At 64.0% G+C, this 19,240-nt stretch overlaps 3 protein-coding genes across 6 annotated transcripts; 2 read left to right on the top strand and 1 right to left on the bottom strand.

The window, feature by feature from the left end:
- Positions 1 to 718: 718 nt before the first annotated feature.
- Positions 719 to 2,950, top strand: SLC30A2 (solute carrier family 30 member 2). Of its 3 annotated transcripts, none has more exons than XM_088178239.1 (8): positions 719 to 764; positions 919 to 1,125; positions 1,367 to 1,513; positions 1,759 to 1,912; positions 2,004 to 2,160; positions 2,299 to 2,404; positions 2,491 to 2,625; positions 2,739 to 2,950. In XM_088178239.1, the coding sequence occupies exons 1-8, from the start codon at positions 719 to 721 to the stop codon at positions 2,882 to 2,884; spliced, it is 1,098 nt and encodes a 365-aa protein (XP_088034365.1). In that variant the 3' UTR covers positions 2,885 to 2,950. The 3 variants fall into 3 exon arrangements, with proteins under 3 accessions (XP_088034365.1, XP_088034366.1, XP_088034364.1); XM_088178240.1 differs by having other exon boundaries at positions 719 to 768; positions 926 to 1,125; XM_088178238.1 differs by having other exon boundaries at positions 719 to 768; positions 926 to 1,125; positions 2,004 to 2,404.
- On the bottom strand, positions 2,859 to 10,840 carry EXTL1 (exostosin like glycosyltransferase 1). 2 transcript variants are annotated; one of them, XM_014890598.2, is made up of 11 exons: positions 10,275 to 10,840; positions 8,853 to 10,080; positions 5,953 to 6,046; positions 5,774 to 5,881; positions 5,293 to 5,412; positions 5,076 to 5,208; positions 4,871 to 4,989; positions 4,522 to 4,617; positions 4,341 to 4,427; positions 4,011 to 4,171; positions 2,865 to 3,913 (listed from the first exon to the last, which is right to left on the bottom strand). In XM_014890598.2, the coding sequence occupies exons 2-11, from the start codon at positions 9,785 to 9,787 to the stop codon at positions 3,484 to 3,486; spliced, it is 2,283 nt and encodes a 760-aa protein (XP_014746084.2). In that variant the 5' UTR covers positions 9,788 to 10,080; positions 10,275 to 10,840; the 3' UTR covers positions 2,865 to 3,483. The 2 variants fall into 2 exon arrangements, with proteins under 2 accessions (XP_088034363.1, XP_014746084.2); XM_088178237.1 differs by having other exon boundaries at positions 2,859 to 3,913; positions 5,076 to 5,412.
- A 1,827-nt stretch (positions 10,841 to 12,667) lies between these two features.
- Positions 12,668 to 19,034, top strand: PAFAH2 (platelet activating factor acetylhydrolase 2). Its single transcript, XM_014890555.2, has 11 exons — positions 12,668 to 12,720; positions 13,469 to 13,559; positions 13,691 to 13,838; positions 14,031 to 14,127; positions 14,228 to 14,296; positions 14,389 to 14,503; positions 15,698 to 15,811; positions 17,891 to 17,982; positions 18,061 to 18,231; positions 18,333 to 18,481; positions 18,711 to 19,034. Exons 2-11 carry the CDS (start codon positions 13,476 to 13,478, stop codon positions 18,803 to 18,805), a joined length of 1,134 nt encoding a protein of 377 aa, XP_014746041.2. The 5' UTR covers positions 12,668 to 12,720; positions 13,469 to 13,475; the 3' UTR covers positions 18,806 to 19,034.
- Positions 19,035 to 19,240: the final 206 nt, after the last annotated feature.

The following is a 19,240-nucleotide window of genomic DNA, read 5'->3' as shown; positions in this document are numbered from 1 at the left end:
AGGGGGGCTGAGGATGCTCCAGGCTGGGCCAGCCCCTGACATGGGGATGGTCTTGGCATGGAGCTGCTGGTTTGCTGCTGACTGAGCTCAAAAATACACCTCGGATGAAAAAATACAGCCATAAATGCAAATATACATCCTAAATGCAAAGGAACCCCATAAATGCTTTTCTCTTGCAAAAACACAAATCCTGCTCGGTGGAGGCCGAGGGGAAACTGAGGCAGCCCCCAGAGCTGAGCCACAAGTGCAATTAGCCCCGGGGTAATTAACCCTGCTCAGCCAGGGTGGGGGGAAAGGAGGAGGGGGCGTCCAGGTTTGTCCATCACATGGCTGGATCTAAACTGGGGGGTTCCGGGGCTCCCCAAAGCGGGGAGGGGGGGTCACCGTGTGCCTTTGGAGGGGACCTGGGGATGTTCCATCCCCCTGTGCCCCGGGGGCTGCACCCAGCCCGGCCGTGCAGCTCCTGGGGACGCTCTGGGGGGGTCCCAGAGCAATCCCCCCTCCCCAGCAGCCCCTCGGGTATCGGGCGAGGGGGCCCAGCCTGGGGCCGGCTCCGCGGGCGCTTTGCAGCCGGCTTGGCCGTCCCTCCTCCAGCCGGGATTTGCACACGAATCCCGGCTCTTCACACGGGCCGAGGCCACCGGCTGCCACCAGCGCCGGCCACACGCCGGGGTCACCCGCGCCGACCCGCAGGAGGAGGAGGAGGAGGAGGAGGAGGATGGCACCCGGCGACGAGAAACGGCACCTCCTGAGCGAGGGCACCGGCGGGTACGGGGGGGCCCCGGGGGGGTGGGGATGTCGTGACCCCTCTTTGCTCTGCGGCTCCCGAGTGGGGTCTGGCCGGGGAACGGGCTGGGGGGCAGCGCTCAGGGTCCAGCCCGCCCCCCAAAGTCCCCCCCAGCCCCAACCACCCCTTTCCCGGCAGGTCCTATGTGGGGGCTGCGCTAAAGGACGGGCACAAGGCGGAGCAGGGACAGGAGCCCGCCCTGGAGCTGGGGACACGGCGTGGCCAGCACTGCCACACGCGGGGGCCCGATGGCCACCCCGGCCACCAGCAGCGGGCGCGCAGGAAGCTTTACCTGGCCGCTGGCATCTGCCTGTTCTTCATGGTGGGGGAAGCCGTGGGTGAGTGCTGGGTGCGGGGTGGTCCCTGTGGGGTCACCCGAGTGGCCGCCCAGAGCCCCTCTTGTCCCCATTCCCTGCTGTGGGTGCGGCCAGAGCTCCCCGTTGGCTTTCTGTGGGTCAAAACACCCAGTGGGACCCCACTGAGGGGGCGGGGTGAGCTGATCTGTGCCCAGCTCGGGGAAATACCCCTGATGTCCCCCCGATGTCCCCCCGATGTCCCCGCGATGTCCCGTGTCCTCAGGGGGGTACCTGGCACACAGCCTGGCCATCCTGACGGACGCTGCCCACCTCCTGACGGACTTTGCCAGCATCATGATCAGCCTCTTTGCACTCTGGGTGTCCTCACGGCCCCCCACCAAAACCATGAACTTCGGATGGTACCGGGCAGGTAACGCGGTGGCAGCACCTTGGGGATGCCATGGGAGCACCCCGGGGTGCCCTCCCCGTGCGGACCGGGGGCTTTGGGGTGCCCTGAGGTGCGTGGGGAGTCCTGGCCCCATGAACAAGTGCAAGGAGCATCCCCGGGGATGAGCGCTGGGTGCCCCCCCCGTGCCCCAGCACTGCCGGGGAGCCGGGGATGGTGCTCGGGGTGACACAGAGTGAAGCAGCAATGCCGGGGGGGTCTCTCCGCAGAGATCCTGGGGGCCCTGCTCTCCGTGCTCTCCATCTGGGTGGTCACGGGGGTCCTGGTCTACCTGGGGGCCCAGCGCCTGCTCTCGGGTGACTACGACATCGAGGGCGGGGTGATGCTCATCACCTCCGCCTGCGCCGTGGCCGTCAACATCGTGTACGTACGGGCCACACGGCCCCTGCCCTGCCAGGCTGTCCCCTCCCGGAGCCTGGTGGGCCCTGGGGTGTCACCAGTGCCCTGCCCGCAGGATGGGGGTGGCTCTGCACCAGACGGGCCACGGGCACAGCCACGGGGCGGGCGGCGAGCAGCCCAACGCCAGCGTCCGCGCCGCCTTCGTGCACGTCGTGGGGGACCTGCTGCAGAGCGTCGGCGTCCTCATCGCCTCCTACATCATCTTCTTCAAGGTCTGCGTGGCACCGGGGGCAAACGGGGTGCTGGGGACACCGGGACAGCGGTGGCCGGGGCGAGACAGAGGGTCCCGATGGGGATTTGGGGTGAGGTGGCGGTGCCGGAGGGGTCTCACCCCGTCCCACCCCCTCCAGCCCGAGTACAAGTACGTGGATCCCATCTGCACCTTCCTCTTCTCCGCGCTGGTGCTGGGGACAACGCTGACCATCCTCCGCGACGTCCTCCTCGTCCTCATGGAGGGTAGGGACACCCCGAGGGGGGCACTGGGCAGCGGGGTCACCCATGGGTGCCCCGTCCCTGCAGCTCCTGCGGCTCTGCCTCCGCAGGGACCCCCAAAGGGATGGATTTCAACGCGGTGCGGGACACGCTGCTGGCGGTGCGGGGCGTGGAGGCGGTGCACAGCCTGCACATCTGGGCACTGACCGCGACACAGCCCCTGCTCTCGGTGCACATCGCCATCAGTGAGTGTCACAGCGGGGGGACAGGGAAATCGCCCTCAATGAGTGTCACAAAGTCGGGAGGGGAGGGTGGCGGTTTCCCCGCACCCCGACATTCCCCAATTTTCTCCCGGCAGACGCGGCTGCCAGCGCGCAGGAGGTGCTGGACGAGGCCAGCTCGCGGCTGCAGGGCGCCTTCCACTTCCACACCACCACCATCCAGGTGGAGAGCTACTCCGAGGAGATGCGGGACTGCCGGGAATGCCAACCCCCCCGCGACTGACTCCTGCCCTGCATCCCGGGGGGACTTTCCATGTGTGGAAAATAAAGCAGAGCACACGGGGGTGTGTGGGGGGATGTTGGGTCTGGGTGTTCTCTCCCGTATCTGTAGGAGCCAAGGGCAGACCCAGGGCCGTGGCAGCCTGAGAGTGGCTGTTGGAGGCCAGCCACGTAATATTCCCTGTTTCAATTCAGCTGGGAGGAAAGAGAGCTGGAACACTCCTTTTCCCTTCTCCGGGGAGCGCTGCGAGGCAATGGGGTGCTGGGCTGCCCAGGGACTGCGGGGCACGCAGCTGGAGGGAGGCAGGGAGGTCACACACACCTCTTATCGCTCCTCTGTTTGTCCTCGGGAAGGTGAAGGACTCTCCCTCCCCGCAGGGCTGGGGGGGCTGCCCGAGTTATTCCCAGCCTGCAGAAGCGTTGGAGCACCCAAAAGCTCCCAGTGCTCCCCACGTCCCACAGCCACCATCCGTATCCTACCTCTCCACCCTCCTTTATTGCACTGGTAAAAGCCAATAACGAGTAAAACCCCGTCAGCAGCGACCGCCTGGCCCCGGCGGGCTCCGTGCACCGGGACCGGGACTGCCCCCGAGCCCGGCAGCCTCACGGTTTCTCCAAGCTCGGGTATTTCTTGCGCAGGACGGAGACCTGGTCCTTGAAGAGGACGGGGTCGAGGCGCAGCTGGGAGGACACCAGGGGCATGGAGCCAAACCAGTCTGCCAACTGGTTGAGGCAGTCCTGCCGCTGGGAGAAACGCCGGCTGCCGGCCGTGCCCTTCGCCCTGGCAGGAGCGGAGTGCGGGGCTGAGGGGCTCGGCTGCCCGGGCGGGGGGGTCCCCGCAGCCCCATCCCCGCACTCCGCCTGCTGGGCCACCCCCTCCTTGTGCTGCTTCCGCTGGGTCACCTTGATGGGTGGCAGCTTGGTGACAGCGGCCACCAGGACGTTCATCAGGATGTCCTCGCAGGCGGCCAGCCCGTCCACCAGCTCCCGCAGCCCCGCGGGCAGGTACTCGGTGAAGAGGCTGTGGTAGTACCTGGGGAGGGGGAGAATGAGGTGAGGGGCGAGATGTGACCGAGCCCCCCGGCCCCACCGGCCCCTCCCGGCCCCACCGGCCCCTCCCGGCCGGGTACCTGTGGTAGAAGGCGGCGGCGGTGAGGACGATGGAGATCTCGTTGGTCCCTTTGGAGGTGTAGCCCCAGCGCCCCTGCTCGGCGTCCCAGAAGTGGCTCTGCGTGGGGAAGCCCACGATGCGCTCGGGGAAGCTGCGCCACACCAAGAAGGCAAAATCCACCTGGCACGGGGTGGGCACGGTGTCACCCACTGCGGTGTCACCCACTGCGGTGTCACCGCCGCGGGGACCTGCGGGAGGGGATCACCGCTGCCCCTGCAGGACGTGGGGACATGGGGACAGCCCTGTGGTGAGCACTGAGCAGCCGAGGGAGCCGGGACCGCGGGCTCACCTCGCTGGTGGAGAGGCTGGTGTCCTCGTCCAGGCTCAGCACCGCGTCCGTCTGGATGGCCTCGAAGGGGAAGAAGCGTTCGCTGAGCTATGGGGGAGGAAGGACAGGTTGGTGCCGTGGGGTGGCTGCTCCGGCTCCCTGGCCGTGCCCCAGATCCCTCCCCGCGTCCTGCCCCTCTCACCTTCCCGCTGCCCTGGATGATGGTCAGAGGCACGGCGCTCTGGGGCCACTTCCCGCTCGGGGTTGGTGGCTTCTCGCAGCTCCACAGGACCACGATCTGCAAGGGGAAGGGGTTTGGTGGGTTCTCTACTCCAGCCCAGACCATCCCAAAACCATCTCATGGCGGTTTGGAGCAGGATAAACTCCCAGGTGGTCCCGTCTCCACCCCAAAGGGATTGGGACACAGCTCTGCCCACCAAAGGCGACACCATCAGCCACTCCGTCCACCCCAAACCCACAGGACCCAGCCCCATCATTCCGCTGGACACCCGGGAGCTGCACCGGCTTTCGCGGGACTCAGCTCCTCCCACCTGGGCGCAGTATTGGGATCCAGAGACGGCTTGGATGAGCCTGAGGATGGTCTGTGACAGGGACCCTGCTTGCGAGGCCACCCGGATGAAAGCCGTGAACTTCTCGGAAGGGCTGTAGCCTGAAAAAAGAGTGAGAAAGGGAAAGGAGAGGCGTTGTGGCATGCCCCGAGTTTGCCGTGCTCAGCTGGGGCAGGCAGGATCCTACCTTGCTGCAGGTAGTAGAAGGGAAAATCCCCGAGGTGGGTGGAGAAGTCAGGCAGGACCAGGAGCCCCCCGGGCAGCGCGTTCCAGAGGAATCGGGAGCGGGAGCGGTGTGGAGACAGCCGGTCCTTGATGATCTGCAGGAGGCCCGAGTGATGCTCCCAGAACCCCGGCTGTGAGCCTGGCAGTGGGGAGGGGGGTTCGGGGTTCGGGGGGCTCACCTCCAGCGTGGTGTGCACGATCTTGTCCACGGAGGAGAAGTAGGCATCCCACAGGAACTGGGTCTGCTGCTGGAAAGCCAGCACACGCTCCGGGTGGATGCAGCGCACGGCAGAGGGGATCTGTGCCGGGGGGAGCAGCGGGGTCCTCACCTCAGCTTCCCCCCAAACCTCGTCTCTGTCCCCTCCAACCATCCCAACCGTCCCAAGGGACATCCCTGTAAGGATGTGGTGCCATCCATGCTCCCTCTGTGGGGCTGCATCTCCTCTCCCTGGCGCAGGATGGGGCCCGGCATTCCCAAGGGTTTGTGCCTGGGAAGATGCTTCCCACCATCCCCCCGACATGAACAGAGCCCCGGGACTGCAGCTGGAGCGGGACCCCCACTCCAGGCTGGATCAGACCCTCCTGCATCTGCCCACAGGAGCACTGCCAGGCTCAGCTGGGGGCTGGTGCCCGGCGTGGGGCAGGATCTGGGGCCGGTACCTGCAGCAGGAGCCTCTCGCTGCCCACCACAGCGGCTCTGCCCCAGTCGATGACCTCGGCGAAGGGCAGCTCCCAGCCGTCACTCAGCAGCACCGGGATGCAGGCGGCCTGTGGAGGGACCCCGCAGGCTGAGACAGAGCCCCCAGAACCCGGTGAGAGGATCCCTCGTCCCCCTGTACCTGCAGAGCCTCGAGGAAGCGGAAGGAGCCCAAGCGCCGGCCCCGGGGCACGATGCAGAAGGTGGAGTTGTGCAGCAGCTCCTGGTAGTCAAACCTGGCGTGGGAGATGGGGTGGGGGTCAGGCATGGCCCCCTCCCCTCCTGTGAGCGTCCCGGGAGGTGCTGCAGGTGTGGAGCCAGCCCAGGGCAGCGTTAGGATCGGTTTGGACTCATTTTGGCTCTGAGCATCCCCGGTTTTGTGGGAGCAGAGATCTCCTGGGTGATGAAGGGATGTACCTGGGCATCCCCTAAAGAAGGGGGGTCAGGATAGGACCCCAGCGCGTTTCGAAGGCACGACCCAGCTCCTCCCACCCTCCAGCAATGACAGCCCACGCAAGGCCACCACCCGAACCCCCGAGCCCGAAACTGCAGCGACTCCTGTGCCGTGCCCGGACTTGCTGGGCAGGACCAGCCCTGCCTGCCCTGGCAGCGTTCGGGGGGGGCAGTGGGTGCCAGCAGCGTGTTCCCCCCCGGCCGGGCTCGCCCTTGGGGCTGTCAAAGCCCCTTCTGTGCCGTGCTGGGGAGAGGCTCGGCCTCTGCCGGGTCCCTGCGGCCGCGCCGGAAAATCCAATATTGACTTTAGGTCGGGACAGACCCCGTCTGTTCCTGCCCGCAGGGAGGGGCAGCCGGTCCTGGATGGGCTGGGGGGGACTTGCATGGTCCATCCGGGTGGGTGGGAGGCTGAAAAAGAGCCCTTGAAATGTGTTGGTCCCCAGGAGGTCCCTGTGGTGCCAGGCTGGGAGTTGAGGCTGTGTCACCTCCGTGGCTGCTGGAGCACTCTGGCGCGTCCCGGCGCTCTGGGGTGTGGGAAATCAGCCCCAATGCCAAGGCACAGAGTTTTACAATAAAATCCGCCTCTGGATGAACCTCCCCAGTGCCTCCAAACGATGCCAAGACCCTTGACCCGTTAACACTCAAATTCCTGCCCGGGTAACCGGAGAAGTGACAGCGGCTCAAGCAGCGCCCAGATCCCCCCACCATGAAACCACAGCAGCGACAGCCACATCCCCGGGGTGTCACCGGCTGTCACCTCTCCTCGGGGACCCCGGACCCTGCCATGACCTCCTGGCAGCTCGGGGGGGGCATTCCCGCTGCCAGGGCTGGGTGGGCAGCGGGACCCGTCCCGAGGGGCGGTTTCTCCTCTCGGGCAGCCGGTGCGGTGGGGAGGCTGGCGCCGGCCGGGCTGCGGGGCCGGAGCCTCCCGATGGAAATACTGCGCTCCTGACGCGCTGCGGTTTCCGGGCAATCGCCGTCAGGGCTTCCTTGTTTTGTCAGGAGCCGGGACGAGCGCCCGCCGAGCTCCCTTCGCCAGGCCCCTCCGCGGCTCCGGCCGGGCACGGTGCCACCGGCACCGCTGAGTCTTTCCCAGCCCGCACTGACTGCTCCGAGCGCGGGGCAGCGGGGCCGCTCCGCAGCGCTGCCACAAGCCGCCCTTTATCCCAGAACAGGACCGGATTGTTTGGGGCAGCCCCTCGGGCGTGAGGAGGATGATGGAACCTCCAGCAGGACCTTCCTCTGCTCCCCGAGCTGCCTGCACCGTGTCAGCACCGGGCGTACCGGGTGCTGCCGGGGTCTCACTTTGTCCCCTCCCTGCTGGCCTGTCCCCTGTCCGAGTCTGGGAACATCTCCCCGGGCAGGAGGGCATCAATCCCCGCGGAGGTCGGGCACAGCCGGCTCTGATGGAGGTGCCGGTGTTTTTCTGCCCGGTGTCCCTCAGGGATGAGCAGGGAGGCTCGGGGTCACACATGAGCACGCTCCCCTGTGCCACGTGTTCCCCGTGGATCCTGCCCAAAGCCATCCTGGGAGAGGTGTAAATCTCCCTGTATTTGCAAACAGCATTAGGGGATTACCTGGGTGGGCGGATGGGGGAGAATTCTCATCCCACTGCCCCTTGGCACAGCGTGGGGCTGACCCTGGGCCCCCTGCCCTGCCAGCCCCGCTGTCCTGCCGTGCCCCATCCCAAAAGGACTTTGCTGCAAGTGCTGACCCTGCTGGGCTGGTGGCACCCTCCAGACAGGGCCATGTGGTGCCTGACCCATCCCAAAGCCCTGGCTAATCCCAGTTCCAGTACCCCAGTTCCACTTTTACCTCTCAGCACCTCCTAAGACGCTTTGAGGATGATGCCCAACGTGGCCTCTCCCCATCTGCTCTCCAGCCAGGCGGCTGGGAGATGTCCCCAGGATGTCCCCAGGCAGTGGGATGGGGACCTGCCCACTGTCTGTGGGATGGGGTCTGTGTTTACCAGCCCTGGACTGGGCAGCTGGCTGGTGATGGATCCCAAGTCGTTGGATGGGGAGGTGAGGAGCTGGCACGTGTCCCTGCAGAATTGAACCTCCCAAACTCACAGAACTTTGTATCCCAAATTTTTCTACCACACAAAGCTGCCACCACGTCTATTTGTGATGGAGATGCAGGGGGACCCCCACCCACCACCACCGATTAAGCTCGGGGCTGCCCACACTGGGACACCCACAGACCCGCCAGTTTTGTGGGATTTTCAGTGGAGCCAGTGAGGGGGGGATGTTTCGGGCTCATCTCCAAGAGAAACGTTTATGTTGGGGGAGAGCGGGAGGGGGGAAAAGAAAAGCGTCATTCATCAGCGTTCGGAAAAAGGGAAATCGTATTAGAGGCAGTGGCAGCGATTGCAGATAAGAGCCGCTCTCGCCAGATTGCTCCAACTTTAATACAGAGCAGGAAAGCCCTGAGCAGGGAGTGCTGTGCAGGGAAAGCCTCTTCCATTTCAGGAGAGCCCAAAACTTCCCTCTCTGGAGCTCCGGCCGCCACAGACGGTCACGGAGAGAGGCAGGAACATCTGTGGGGTGTCCCGTGGCCTCAGACCCTCCCACCCCATCCCTGACTCACCTTTCATAGTCGACGTTATCCTTGTCGCAGCGCGTGTCCTTGTGCTTCTCCCAGTCCTTGCCGTGCTTGCAGGTGGTGAGGGAGATGATGTCCTTCCCGTTGTGGATGTGGTGCAGCGCGTTCCGCGTGCCGGAGCCGATGCCCGTCAGGTACCTCTTCCCCTTAAACACCAGCAGGTATTTCTTTTTGGGGGGCACCGAGTCCTGGTACAGCCACCCCCTGTCCCCACCACGCTGCGGGTGGTCCTTGGAGAACAGAGGGATGGAGACGTCGAAGCCGGGTCGGAAGCTCTGGGTGTCGAAGCTGGCTTTGGCCAGCATGGCCTGCCCGATGTCGAAGCCCAGCTCGCCGGTGTAGCTGGGCCAGGTGCCCGAGTAGAGGTTGAAGATGAGGTGGTTCCTGCCGCCATTCCAGAGCGGAAAGCCGCGGATTTTCTCATCCACGTCCCGCACGTACTGGGCCGAGAGGTGGTCGCGGTCCAGCGTGTCGATGCTGAGGATGAACAGACACGCTTCCTCGGGGTTCGGGGTGTGGTAGCGGGAGCGCTCGATGGAGCTCAGGATTTTGCCGTAGGTCTCCGAGACGGGCTGGCCCCGCTCCTGGGGGTAGGTGAACACTTTGAAGCCGTGCCTCTCACACCTGGAGAAGTCGAAGCAGGTTTCCATCCGGCATCTGCTGCTCCTGTGGACGCTCAGCCACGCCGCCCGCCGCTCCCGGGGGGACAGCAGGGCAGGGTCCCCATCCCTCTGCAGCTCCTCGGGGTCCGCAAAGCTTTGGAGGAGGGACCGATCCGTCCAGCGGGGCCAGCTCCTCCGGGCCTCTGCTTTCCTCCCGGAAAAGAAAGCGAAACGGCGCAGCTGATCCCTTCCGAAGAAGAAAAGCAGGAGCCAAGAGGCAAGGAAAGTCAGGAAAATGTATTTCTTCCTGGTCTGCATAGGTTCACACGCAGCCCCAGCTCCTCATCGGGCTCAGATGGGTGCCAGAGTCCGGTCAAGAGGCCGATGTTTCCCAAGTGGGTGGTGGGACGGCTCCTGGCCCCCAGGTATTGTCCTGTGCCCTTGCAGTCTGTGACCAACCCCACTTTGTGCCCGCTCTGCCCAGGGCTCTGCTGGTTTTTCGTGTCCGGCTGCAGAGTAGAGCCCGGTGCCCGGGTGTCCCAGCCGCTCACTTCTCCGGGCCCCCGAGCCGCGACAATGACATTTCCATCGCTTGACCCAGCTTCAAATCCCTGGAGAAAGGGAGAGGTCGCGTCGTCACCGTCCTGTCGCCGCCAGCCGTGTCACCGCAAGTGGCTCCACACATCCCTGCGGCGGGACCCCCCGCCCCAGCTCCCTTGGGAATAAAAGCCTGGGAATAAACCCTCCCGCAGGCACCGGAGCCCCCCTCTCTCCACTGCTCCTTCCCTGCCCGCTCCCCCGTTACCTTCGGGGGGTCGCGGTCCCGGGTGGGTGCCGGGCCGCCGTGTCCCGGAGCCCCGATCGCCGCCTGCCCGCGGCTCCGGGCTGCATTCCCGGTGCTCCGCAGCCCCGCCGGGCTCCCGGTGCGCGGCCGGGCGGAGGAGCCGCTCCCAGGGCTGGGGAGTCGGGAGTGTGCGTCCCCCTTGTCACCTTGTCCGTCTGTCCCTGCGCTGGGCTCTGTGTTCCCGTGTCCCCTCGGATGCCTGTCCAAGACCCAGCTGAGCTCCCCTGTCCTCCTGTCCCTCCCCTGTCCGTCTGTCTGTCCCCTCCGGGGCTAACTGTCCCGCTGTCCCCTGTCCCTCTCAGAGCTGGCTGTTCCCTGTCCGTCTGTCCCCCTGGGACTGTCTGTCCCCTGTCCCCTCCCAGATCTTGCTGTCCCTCGTCCGTCCCTGTGTCTGTCCCGCCCAGGGCTGGCTGTCCCCTGTTCCCTCCCGGAGCTGGCTGTGCCTGTCAGTCCCCGCGGGGCTGGCTGTCCCCGTGTCCGTGTCCGTGTCCGTGTCCGTGTCCGTGTCCGTGTCCGTGTCCGTGTCCGTGTCCCCGCTGTCCGGCCGGTCCCGGTGGTCCCGCGTCCCCCCCGCGCTCCACGTGCCCCCCCCGCCCGCATCTGTTCCACGGCTCGCTGGCCCCGCCCCCTCCCTGGCTCGCCCCGCCCTCGTTCTCCCATTGGCTCTCCCGGGACACGAGTGGGCGTGTCCGGCCGAGCCCCGCCCCGCCCCGCGCGCCATTGGCCGCGCCCACGTGGGACAGGGGGGTCCCGGGGGGGCCGGGGCTGCGGGATCGACCCCTACTCGTGTCCCCCCTGTCCCCCCGTGTCCCCTCGTGTCCCCCTGTCCTCGTGGCCTCCGTGACCACCGTGATCCCCAGATCTCAGCCCCCAGCCCCTCCGTGCCCCGGGAGACCCCCAAAGGGACGGGGGCAGTGATGGGGTCATGATCCCATGGGGCAGTGATGGGGAGCAGGGACAGAAACACAGCTGGGGCCATCTCCACCAGTGACACCCCCGGGTTCCAGCGACCCCCGGGCTCTAAGGACACCCCCGGGGTCGCAGGCGACCCCCAGGCAGGGTTAGGGGTCCTTCTGCATCCTCACAAAGTCAATGCCAGCTCTCAACACTGCCATGCCTACGGCCCGGGGACTGTGGGGTTCACCCTCTGGGGGGCAGGGATGGGGTCCCAGCCTGGCCTGACCCCCCAAATCACTGAGATCTCTTGGTGGGGTGACTGGAGCAGGAGCCGAGCAGGAATGTGGGCCGAGTGAATCCCGTTAAGGACGGGCCCTGTGAACACTCTGAGCTCAGTGTGGGGGTCCCTGGTGACAGCCACAGAACCGGGACCCCCGGGGCTCACCAGCGAACCCCGCAGTCCCACCCTGGGCTCAGTTTGAAGCAGGAGCAGGATGGCCCCGAACAGCCGAGTTGTCACCCATCACCTCCATCCAGAACCCTCTCCAGGGTGATTTGGGGGTGCTGGGGAGGGGGGCTGACCCCATTCCGGCGAGCCGGGCGTGGGCTGGGCCTGGCGGCACGGACAGGTCGGGGCTCGCCTCTCCCACCCCGTCCCGGCATCCGCGGCCACGGCAGAGCCGCCCTCGCCCTGCCCCGCCGGCCGGGCAAGCCGGGACCGGAGCGCTGGATCCCGGCCACGGGTGTGACAGCCCGGCCAGCCCCAGCCTGCGGCTGATCCATGGCTGGGGACACGGGCTGGGGTCCCCTCTCCCTGTGCCAGCCCCAGGGGACACAGACAGTGGCGATCCCAGGGCTCCATCCAGCACCCAGAGCGTGCCTCAGTTTCCCCAGTCACCCAGGGGATCCTGGAGTGGGGCTGCGTGCGTGGGAGCTCGGTAGAGATTGGTTTTCACCCAATCTTTGGGTATTTGTTTGCCAGCCTGGCTGGCTCGGCCCCGCAGGGAATTAATCCCTGGCCGCAGAGGGGATTACTGGGGACCTGGGGCCGCTTTAGCTCCAGAAAGCGGATTAAGGAAAGGACAGGGAACGTGGGGATGGGCACCGAGAGCCCCAGAGCACCGCTGGGCTCTGGGGGGGACAAGGGGACAGTGCTGGGGACAGGAACCGGGCTGGGTGCAGACACGGACAGGGCAGCTCTGGGGTTGGGCACAGCCCTTACGGAGGGGCCACGACTGCCACGGGGGCACTGGGATTGTGCCCTGAACTGGGGGCACTGGGAGCTGTCATTCTGTGGCGGTGACACTGGGAGCTGTGGTTTTGCATTGGTGGAACTGGGAGCGGTGTCCTGTACTGGTGTCACTGGGAGCTGTGATTTCGGGCTGGTGACCCCCGCAGCGGTGTCCTGTACTGGTGGCTACTGGGAGCTGTAGTCCACGAGCAGGGGAGGCACTGGGAGCTGCAGGGCAGAGTACACTGGGCGTGCTGGGAGCTGTGACCCGGTGTACTGGTGTGTGCGGGCGGGGGGTGTTTGGGGAGGGGGATACTGGGGGGTACTGGACAGTTGTAGTTGGGAGCTGAGAAGGCACAGAGGGAAACTTGGAACTGGGAGAGCCCTGGAAGCTTGGGAGGGGCACTGGGAGCTGCAGGGGGACTCGGGGTGGGGGCACTGGGAGCTGCTGGGGAGTACTGGGAGCTGGGGTGGAACTGGGAGGCACTGGGGGCTGCGGGGAGCAGTGGGAACTGTCAGGAGCGCTGGGATTTGGGGACAACCGGGAGCTGCGATGGTGACTGGGGGCGCTGGGGGGAGCGCTGGGAGCTGCAGGGACACTGGGAAGCGCTGGGATCTGTAGCCCAGCTGCGCGTACTGGGAGGTGTAGTCCGGGCTCCCAGCGCATACTGGGAGCTGTGGTCCCGGGCCGGGGCCATACTGGGAGGTGTGGTTCCGCAGCCCCGGGCGCTGCTGGACGCTGTAGTTCTGCACTGGGTGCCAGCCCCGCACTGACCCCTGTCCCCGCGGGGGGACGGTCCCCACAGGACCCTGTGGCCGTGGGGCAGCCCCACGGTCCCAGTCCCGGGAGAGGAACGGGGGGGGGGGTCTCATCCTTGAGCAGCCCCGAGGGGCTGTGCCCTGGGAATTCCAGGACAGCGGTGAAACTGGGGGTCTGGGCAATGGGAGAGGGGTGGGGAAAAGGAGGAGGGAGCGATTTGGGGTCCCTGGGGTGGGGGACAGACACTGACCCAGTGTCTCTGCCCAGGCTCGGCATGGGGGGGATGCTGGCGCTGCCCCCGGGGCAGGGACCCCACCAGGTGGGCTGCACGGATGTCATGGTGGGGCACACGCCGCAGGTACGGGGATGGGGATGGGGACAGGGACAGGTTTCCATGCAGAGCAGGGTGGCTGCAGCCAGCTGCTTTTGGACACGGCCACCACCCTCTGTGCTGTCCCCACTGTGTCCTCCCTCCCTTGTCTCCCTCAGGGGCTCTTCCTCCGCCTCTTCTACCCGTGCCTGCCCCGGGCAGGGGCCGTGGAGCCGCTCTGGATCCCTCGCCCCGAGTACTGCGGGGGCCTGGCTGATGTCACCCTCGGCCGCCGCTGGTGTTCGAGCCTGCTCAGCATCGCCGTCGGTGAGGGGGGACATCCCCACCCTGGGGGGCTCCCCGTTCCTTAGGGACCCCCACCCTGGTGGGGTTCAGCCCCCCTGTGGCTGGGTGGATGCTGCAGGCAGAGCTGGAGCTGAGCAGGGACCTGTTCCAGCAGTGGTGGCACCCCCTGCCCGTGTCCCCCCCACCTTTCCCGGGGGTCTCTCCTCCCTGCAGGCTCCTGCAGAGTCCCAGTGAGCTGGAATGGGCCTCTCAAGCCCTGCAGCAGTGGGTACCCCCTGATCATCTTCTCCCACGGCCTGGGAGCCTTTCGGTAACGTGAGCCCTGAGCAGGGCTGGGGCAGGGATGTGGGGAGCCCTCCGTGGCCCCACTCAGACCTGCCCCGACCCCTCTGCTCCCACCTCCCTTCCAGGACCTTGTACTCTTCAATCTGCACAGAATTGGCCTCCTGGGGCTTCGTGGTGGCAGCGCTGGAGCACAGGTGGGTGCCCAGGTCCCCCCCAAATTCGTGCTGGGGCTGGTGGGACATCGTGCCCTGAGGGGGGATTGTCCCCTTCCCTCCTGCCCCCACAGGGACCATTCTGCTGCCACCACCTATTTCTGCACAGCCCAGGCTGGGACGGAGGAGTGGATCCCCTTCCAGCGGGTGCCCCAAGGGCAGAAGGAGTTTTATTTCCGAAATAAGCAGGTACCGGGGCGGGGGGGCAGAGGAGGGGTCTGAAACTCCTCCTGCAAGCCAGGCTGGCCCTGGGGATGCTCTTCCCAATCTCGTATTGCTGCAGTGCTGGGGCTGAGCTTTTCCCTTGGAGGTGAGAAAAATCTGTTCAACCTTTCTCTGTTTCCTGGGGTCTGTCTGTCCAGCTGACCCTGGCAGGAGCCAGGCTGGGCTTTGCCATGGCCCTGGACAAAGTCCCCACACCCTGGGGACATCAGGACTCTGTGCCCAGCCCAGCTCTGCACCGGCTGCTGGGTTTGTTCCCACTCGGATTTTTGTCTCTCTGGGATTATCCTGGACAGCTGCTTGCTGGGGAGCAGGAAGGTTTCCTGCTGAGCCAAGTTCCCCCCTCCCTCTGCTTGTTTCTGCCTCATTTAAAAGGACAACAGCAAGTGAAGATTAGTCGTGGAAAAGCTCTCTAGGAACGGAGGTGCTTTTGGCAGCCTTAAATCACCTCCCAGCCTGTTATTTTTGTGTGTGCTCTGCCTCATGGCACATTGCACAGAAAAGGGAAACAGTTCTCCTGAACCCACCAGCAGGAATGGCGAGGGAGAAAGATAAAGAAATAACAAATAGAAGGAAGTAGTCGGGTCAATCTCCATTATGGCATTTTCTGTGTTGCAGAGAGCAGGAGAGAGGTTTCCATCGGAGTTTTTTATCACTTGTCACCTTAAATGTGCACAGACACCAGCACTGGTGGCCTCAAAGTGGCTCCAAGCCGTGGCATCCTCTCCCTGAATCATTTGGGATTTTAGGATGCTCAACGAGCTGTTTTAGGGGGACACTCAGGTTTGCTCCTGGGTTCGGGGTTCTGGGGTCCCTGTGGGGGTTTGGAGCAGGGGTGGCTCGGCTGGGGGGCAGCTGGTGAGGATCCTGGGCTCTCCATCCTCTGCTTCCCCCCCAGAGCAGAGGCTTTTGCTCATCTCCAGCCGGCTGCTGCCAGATTAACTGAATTCAAAACAAACACCAAAAAGAAACCATCCCAAAAAACGCTCTGTGTCCCTGTGGGAGCCGCGGCGCTGCTGCCTCGCACCTGCCTTGGTGTTTGTGTCAATTCAGGGAGCGGCACTGCAGGAACGAGCCTGGCTGGGCACTGGGGGGAAGATGAGAGCCCAGATCTGTGCTCTGGAGGAGCTGGGTTTACCAGGGCAGGGCTGGCTCTTGCAGGTTCACCAGAGAGCTCAGGAATGCGTGCGGGCACTGCGGCTCCTCCAGGGCATCGCCGGCGCCAGCAGCGACCGGGACATCGCTCAGCAGGGCTGGGATCTGTCCGTGCTGAAGGTAGCGGCTCTGAGCGCCGCGGCTGCCCGGGACTGCCCGGGGTGTCTAAGGAGCAATCGATGGCGAGCGATCGATCGCCGAGTGATCGATCAGCGGGCATGAGCAATAGATCGCCGATCTGATCGATCGGCAGGCGCGATCAGTCGATCGCCGATGTAATCGATCGGCAGGCATGAGCAATCGATCGCCGATCTAATCGATCGGCAGGCATGAGCAATCGATCGCCGATCTAATCGATCGGCAGGCGCGATCAATCGATCGCCGATGTAATCGATCGGCAGGCGCGATCAATCGATCGCCGATGTAATCGATCGGCAGGCATGAGCAATCGATCGCCGATGTAATCGATCGGCAGACGCGATCAATCGATCGCCGATCTAATCGATCGGCAGGCGCGATCAATCGATCGCCGATCTAATCGATCGGCAGGCATGAGCAATCGATCGCCGATCTAATCGATCGGCAGGCATGAGCAATCGATCGCCGATCTAATCGATCGGCAGGCGCGATCAAATCGATCGCCGATCTAATCGATCGGCAGGCATGAGCAATCGACCGCCGATCTAATCGATCGGCAGGCATGAGCAATCGATCGCCGATCTAATCGATCGGCAGGCATGAGCAATCGATCGCCGATCTAATCGATCGGCAGGCATTAGCAATCGATCACCGATCTAATCGATCGGCAGACGCGATCAATCGATCGCCGATGTAATCGATCGGCAGGCATGAGCAATCGACCGCCGATCTAATCGATTGGCAGACGCGATCAATCGATCGCCGATGTAATCGATCGGCAGGCATGAGCAATCGATCGCCGATGTAATCGATCGGCAGGCTCGATCAATCGATCGCCGATGTAATCGATCGGCAGGCGCAATCAGTCGATCGCCGAGCTAATCGATCGGCAGGCATGAGCAATCGATCGCCGATCTAATCGATCGGCAGGCATTAGCAATCGATCGCCGATCTAATCGATCGGCAGGCATGAGCAATCGATCGCCGATCTAATCGATCGGCAGACGCGATCAATCGATCGCCGATGTAATCGATCGGCAGGCATGAGCAATCGACCACCGATCTAATCGATCGGCAGGCATGAGCAATCGATCGCCGATCTAATCGATCGGCAGGCATGAGCAATCGATCGCCGATCTAATCGATCGGCAGGCATTAGCAATCGATCGCCGATCTAATCGATCGGCAGACGCGATCAATCGATCGCCGATGTAATCGATCGGCAGGCATGAGCAATCGACCGCCGATCTAATCGATTGGCAGACGCGATCAATCGATCGCCGATGTAATCGATCGGCAGGCATGAGCAATCGATCGCCGATGTAATCGATCGGCAGACGCGATCAATCGATCGGCAGGCATTAGCAATTGATTGCCGAGTGATCGATTGGCAGGCATCAGCAATCGAGTGTCGAATCATCACTCAGCAGACGTGAGGGATCAAACACAGAGTGATGGATCGAGGGAGAAGCAATCTAGCTGGTTTTAATATATTTATGTGATTTTTAAAATATGTATGTTTACTTTTTTAAAATAGATTTTCTTTATTTTATGACTTATTATATTTGGGGCATGTGATATCTGGGTATGCCTGCGTGTGCATGATTATGTCTGATTGTGTCTGACTGTGCCTGATTGTGCCTGATTGTGCCTGATTATGTCTGATTGTGCCTGATTGTGTCTGATTGTGTCTGATTATGTCTGATTGTGCCTGACTGTGCCTGATTGTGTCTGATTGTGCCTGATTGTGTCTGATTATGTCTGATTGTGCCTGACTGTGCCTGAGGAGCAATCGAGCACGGAGTGATGGATTGGGAGGCAGGATCAGTCCTGGCTTCCTGCAGTTTTCCTCCTGGGGTAAGGAAGGTGCAGAGCCCCAGCTTCCCACCCCTCGGCTTCCTGCAGCCTCTCATCTCCTGTGGGCACTGGGCAGCCAGAGCCCATCACACCAGCAGTGGAATGTGACATTCCTTCCCTTCCAGGGAGCCTCTGCTGATCCTCCCTTGGCTTTTTCTTCCCTAATTAGAGAGCTCAGACTCCTCAGCCCTCTCCCTTTTGCAGGACAACCTTGATCTGACCAAAGTGGCCATCATGGGCCATTCCTTCGGGGGGGTGACAGCGGTGCTGGCCTTGGTGAAGGAGCCCAGCTTCAGGTAAGGCACAGCAGGGACAGGGAGCTGTGGTGGCTCTGGGGACACGGGGAGCCTCGGTGGGTGCCTGTCCTGCTCCAGGTGTGCCGTGGCTCTGGATGCCTGGATGTTCCCTCTGGAGAACCTGCTGTACCCGGAGGTGCCCAAGCCTGTGCTCTTCATCAACACCGAAAAGTTCCAGACTCCGGAGAGCGTTGCCAAAATGAAGAGGCTGAGCTCCAGGAACAGCCAGACGAGGATTGTGACCGTGCTGTGAGCCAGGGGCTGGCATCCCCCCCACCCCGGGTGTCCCAGCAGGAAAACCTCTGGGTTCTGCTGCACATCCCACTGATGCACATCCCTCCCCTGGCCAGGGGAACCGTGCACGAGGACCAGACCGACTTTGCCTTCCTCCCTGGGAAGCTTTTCAGCCGCATCTTCGGCAGGAGGGGCACCCTGGACCCCCACAAGGCTCTGGCCATCACCAGCCGGGCGGCTCTGGCCTTCCTGCAGAGGCACCTGAGTATGGCCCAGGGTGGGGGAGTGGGGGGCACGCCCTGGTTTGGGGGGGCTGTGGGGTGGCTGCTGTCCCCCAGGGCTTGGGGCCAGTCCTTCCCAAAGCACAGGGGTCTGGTGGCTGCCCCTCGGTGGCTCCTGGCGGGGCTGTGGTGGCCCTGTCCCCTGGAGGGGAGGCTGTGGTGGCCCTGTCCCCTGGAGGGGAGGCTGTGCTAACCTTGTCACCGTCTGTGCAGAGCTGCAGGAGGAGTTTGGCCAGTGGGACGAGCTCCTGGAAGGTGTTGGGGACTCGGTGGTTCCAGGTGTCCCTTTCAGCCCCTCTCGCCTGTAGCTGCTCCGAGGGCACTGCTGCCAGCTGGGCTCTGGGAAAGTGACTCCTGCTTGCCCGGAATGGAGGAGCCAGGCAGGGCAGGAAGACCCCTGAGGAGGGCAGGACCTGGGGACAGTGCTGGTGGCCACCGAGGTGCTCTGTGAATGTGCCAGGAGAGCCTTCCCGGCTCGTGTGCCTGCCCTCAGGGCTGCGGGACTGGGGGAATAAAATCCTCAGGGATAAAGACTGAGTTGGCTGTGGCAGAGTAATAAAACCACAGAGGGGGTTGGGTTGGAAGGGCCTTTAAAGACCATCCCCAGCTTCGCTGTGGGTTGGGGGTGGTTCAGCCACACCTAAAAGAGCTGCAGCACCAGGGCTCCGAGCACAAGGGCAAGGAAAATCCCGTAATTGTCCTGGAAAACCGTGCAGATGGCTGAGTCCACGCCTAAACTCTGC

The sequence above is a fragment of the Sturnus vulgaris genome, chromosome 24 (genome assembly GCF_052056855.1).
Source record: "Sturnus vulgaris isolate bStuVul1 chromosome 24, bStuVul1.hap1, whole genome shotgun sequence".
NCBI lineage: Eukaryota > Metazoa > Chordata > Aves > Passeriformes > Sturnidae > Sturnus > Sturnus vulgaris.
The sequence above is the reverse complement of the archived record's forward strand: the minus strand, read 5'-3'. Positions and strand labels throughout refer to the sequence as shown.

Coding starts and splice junctions, on each gene's coding strand:
- SLC30A2 (XM_088178238.1), top strand. CDS start 719: ATGGCACCCGGCGACGAGAAACGGCACCTCCTGAGCGAGGGCACCGGC. Junction 769..925: donor CTGAGCGAGGGCACCGGCGG/GTACGGGGGGGC, acceptor CTTTCCCGGCAG/GTCCTATGTGGGGGCTGCGC. Junction 1,514..1,758: donor CTTCGGATGGTACCGGGCAG/GTAACGCGGTGG, acceptor GTCTCTCCGCAG/AGATCCTGGGGGCCCTGCTC.
- EXTL1 (XM_088178237.1), bottom strand. CDS start 9,787: ATGCAGACCAGGAAGAAATACATTTTCCTGACTTTCCTTGCCTCTTGG. Junction 5,882..5,952: donor GCTTCCTCGAGGCTCTGCAG/GTACAGGGGGAC, acceptor GTCCCTCCACAG/GCCGCCTGCATCCCGGTGCT. Junction 4,618..4,870: donor GATCCCAATACTGCGCCCAG/GTGGGAGGAGCT, acceptor TTCCCCTTGCAG/ATCGTGGTCCTGTGGAGCTG.
- PAFAH2 (XM_014890555.2), top strand. CDS start 13,476: ATGGGGGGGATGCTGGCGCTGCCCCCGGGGCAGGGACCCCACCAGGTG. Junction 14,504..15,697: donor TTTATTTCCGAAATAAGCAG/GTACCGGGGCGG, acceptor TGGCTCTTGCAG/GTTCACCAGAGAGCTCAGGA. Junction 15,812..17,890: donor GGGATCTGTCCGTGCTGAAG/GTAGCGGCTCTG, acceptor TCCCTTTTGCAG/GACAACCTTGATCTGACCAA.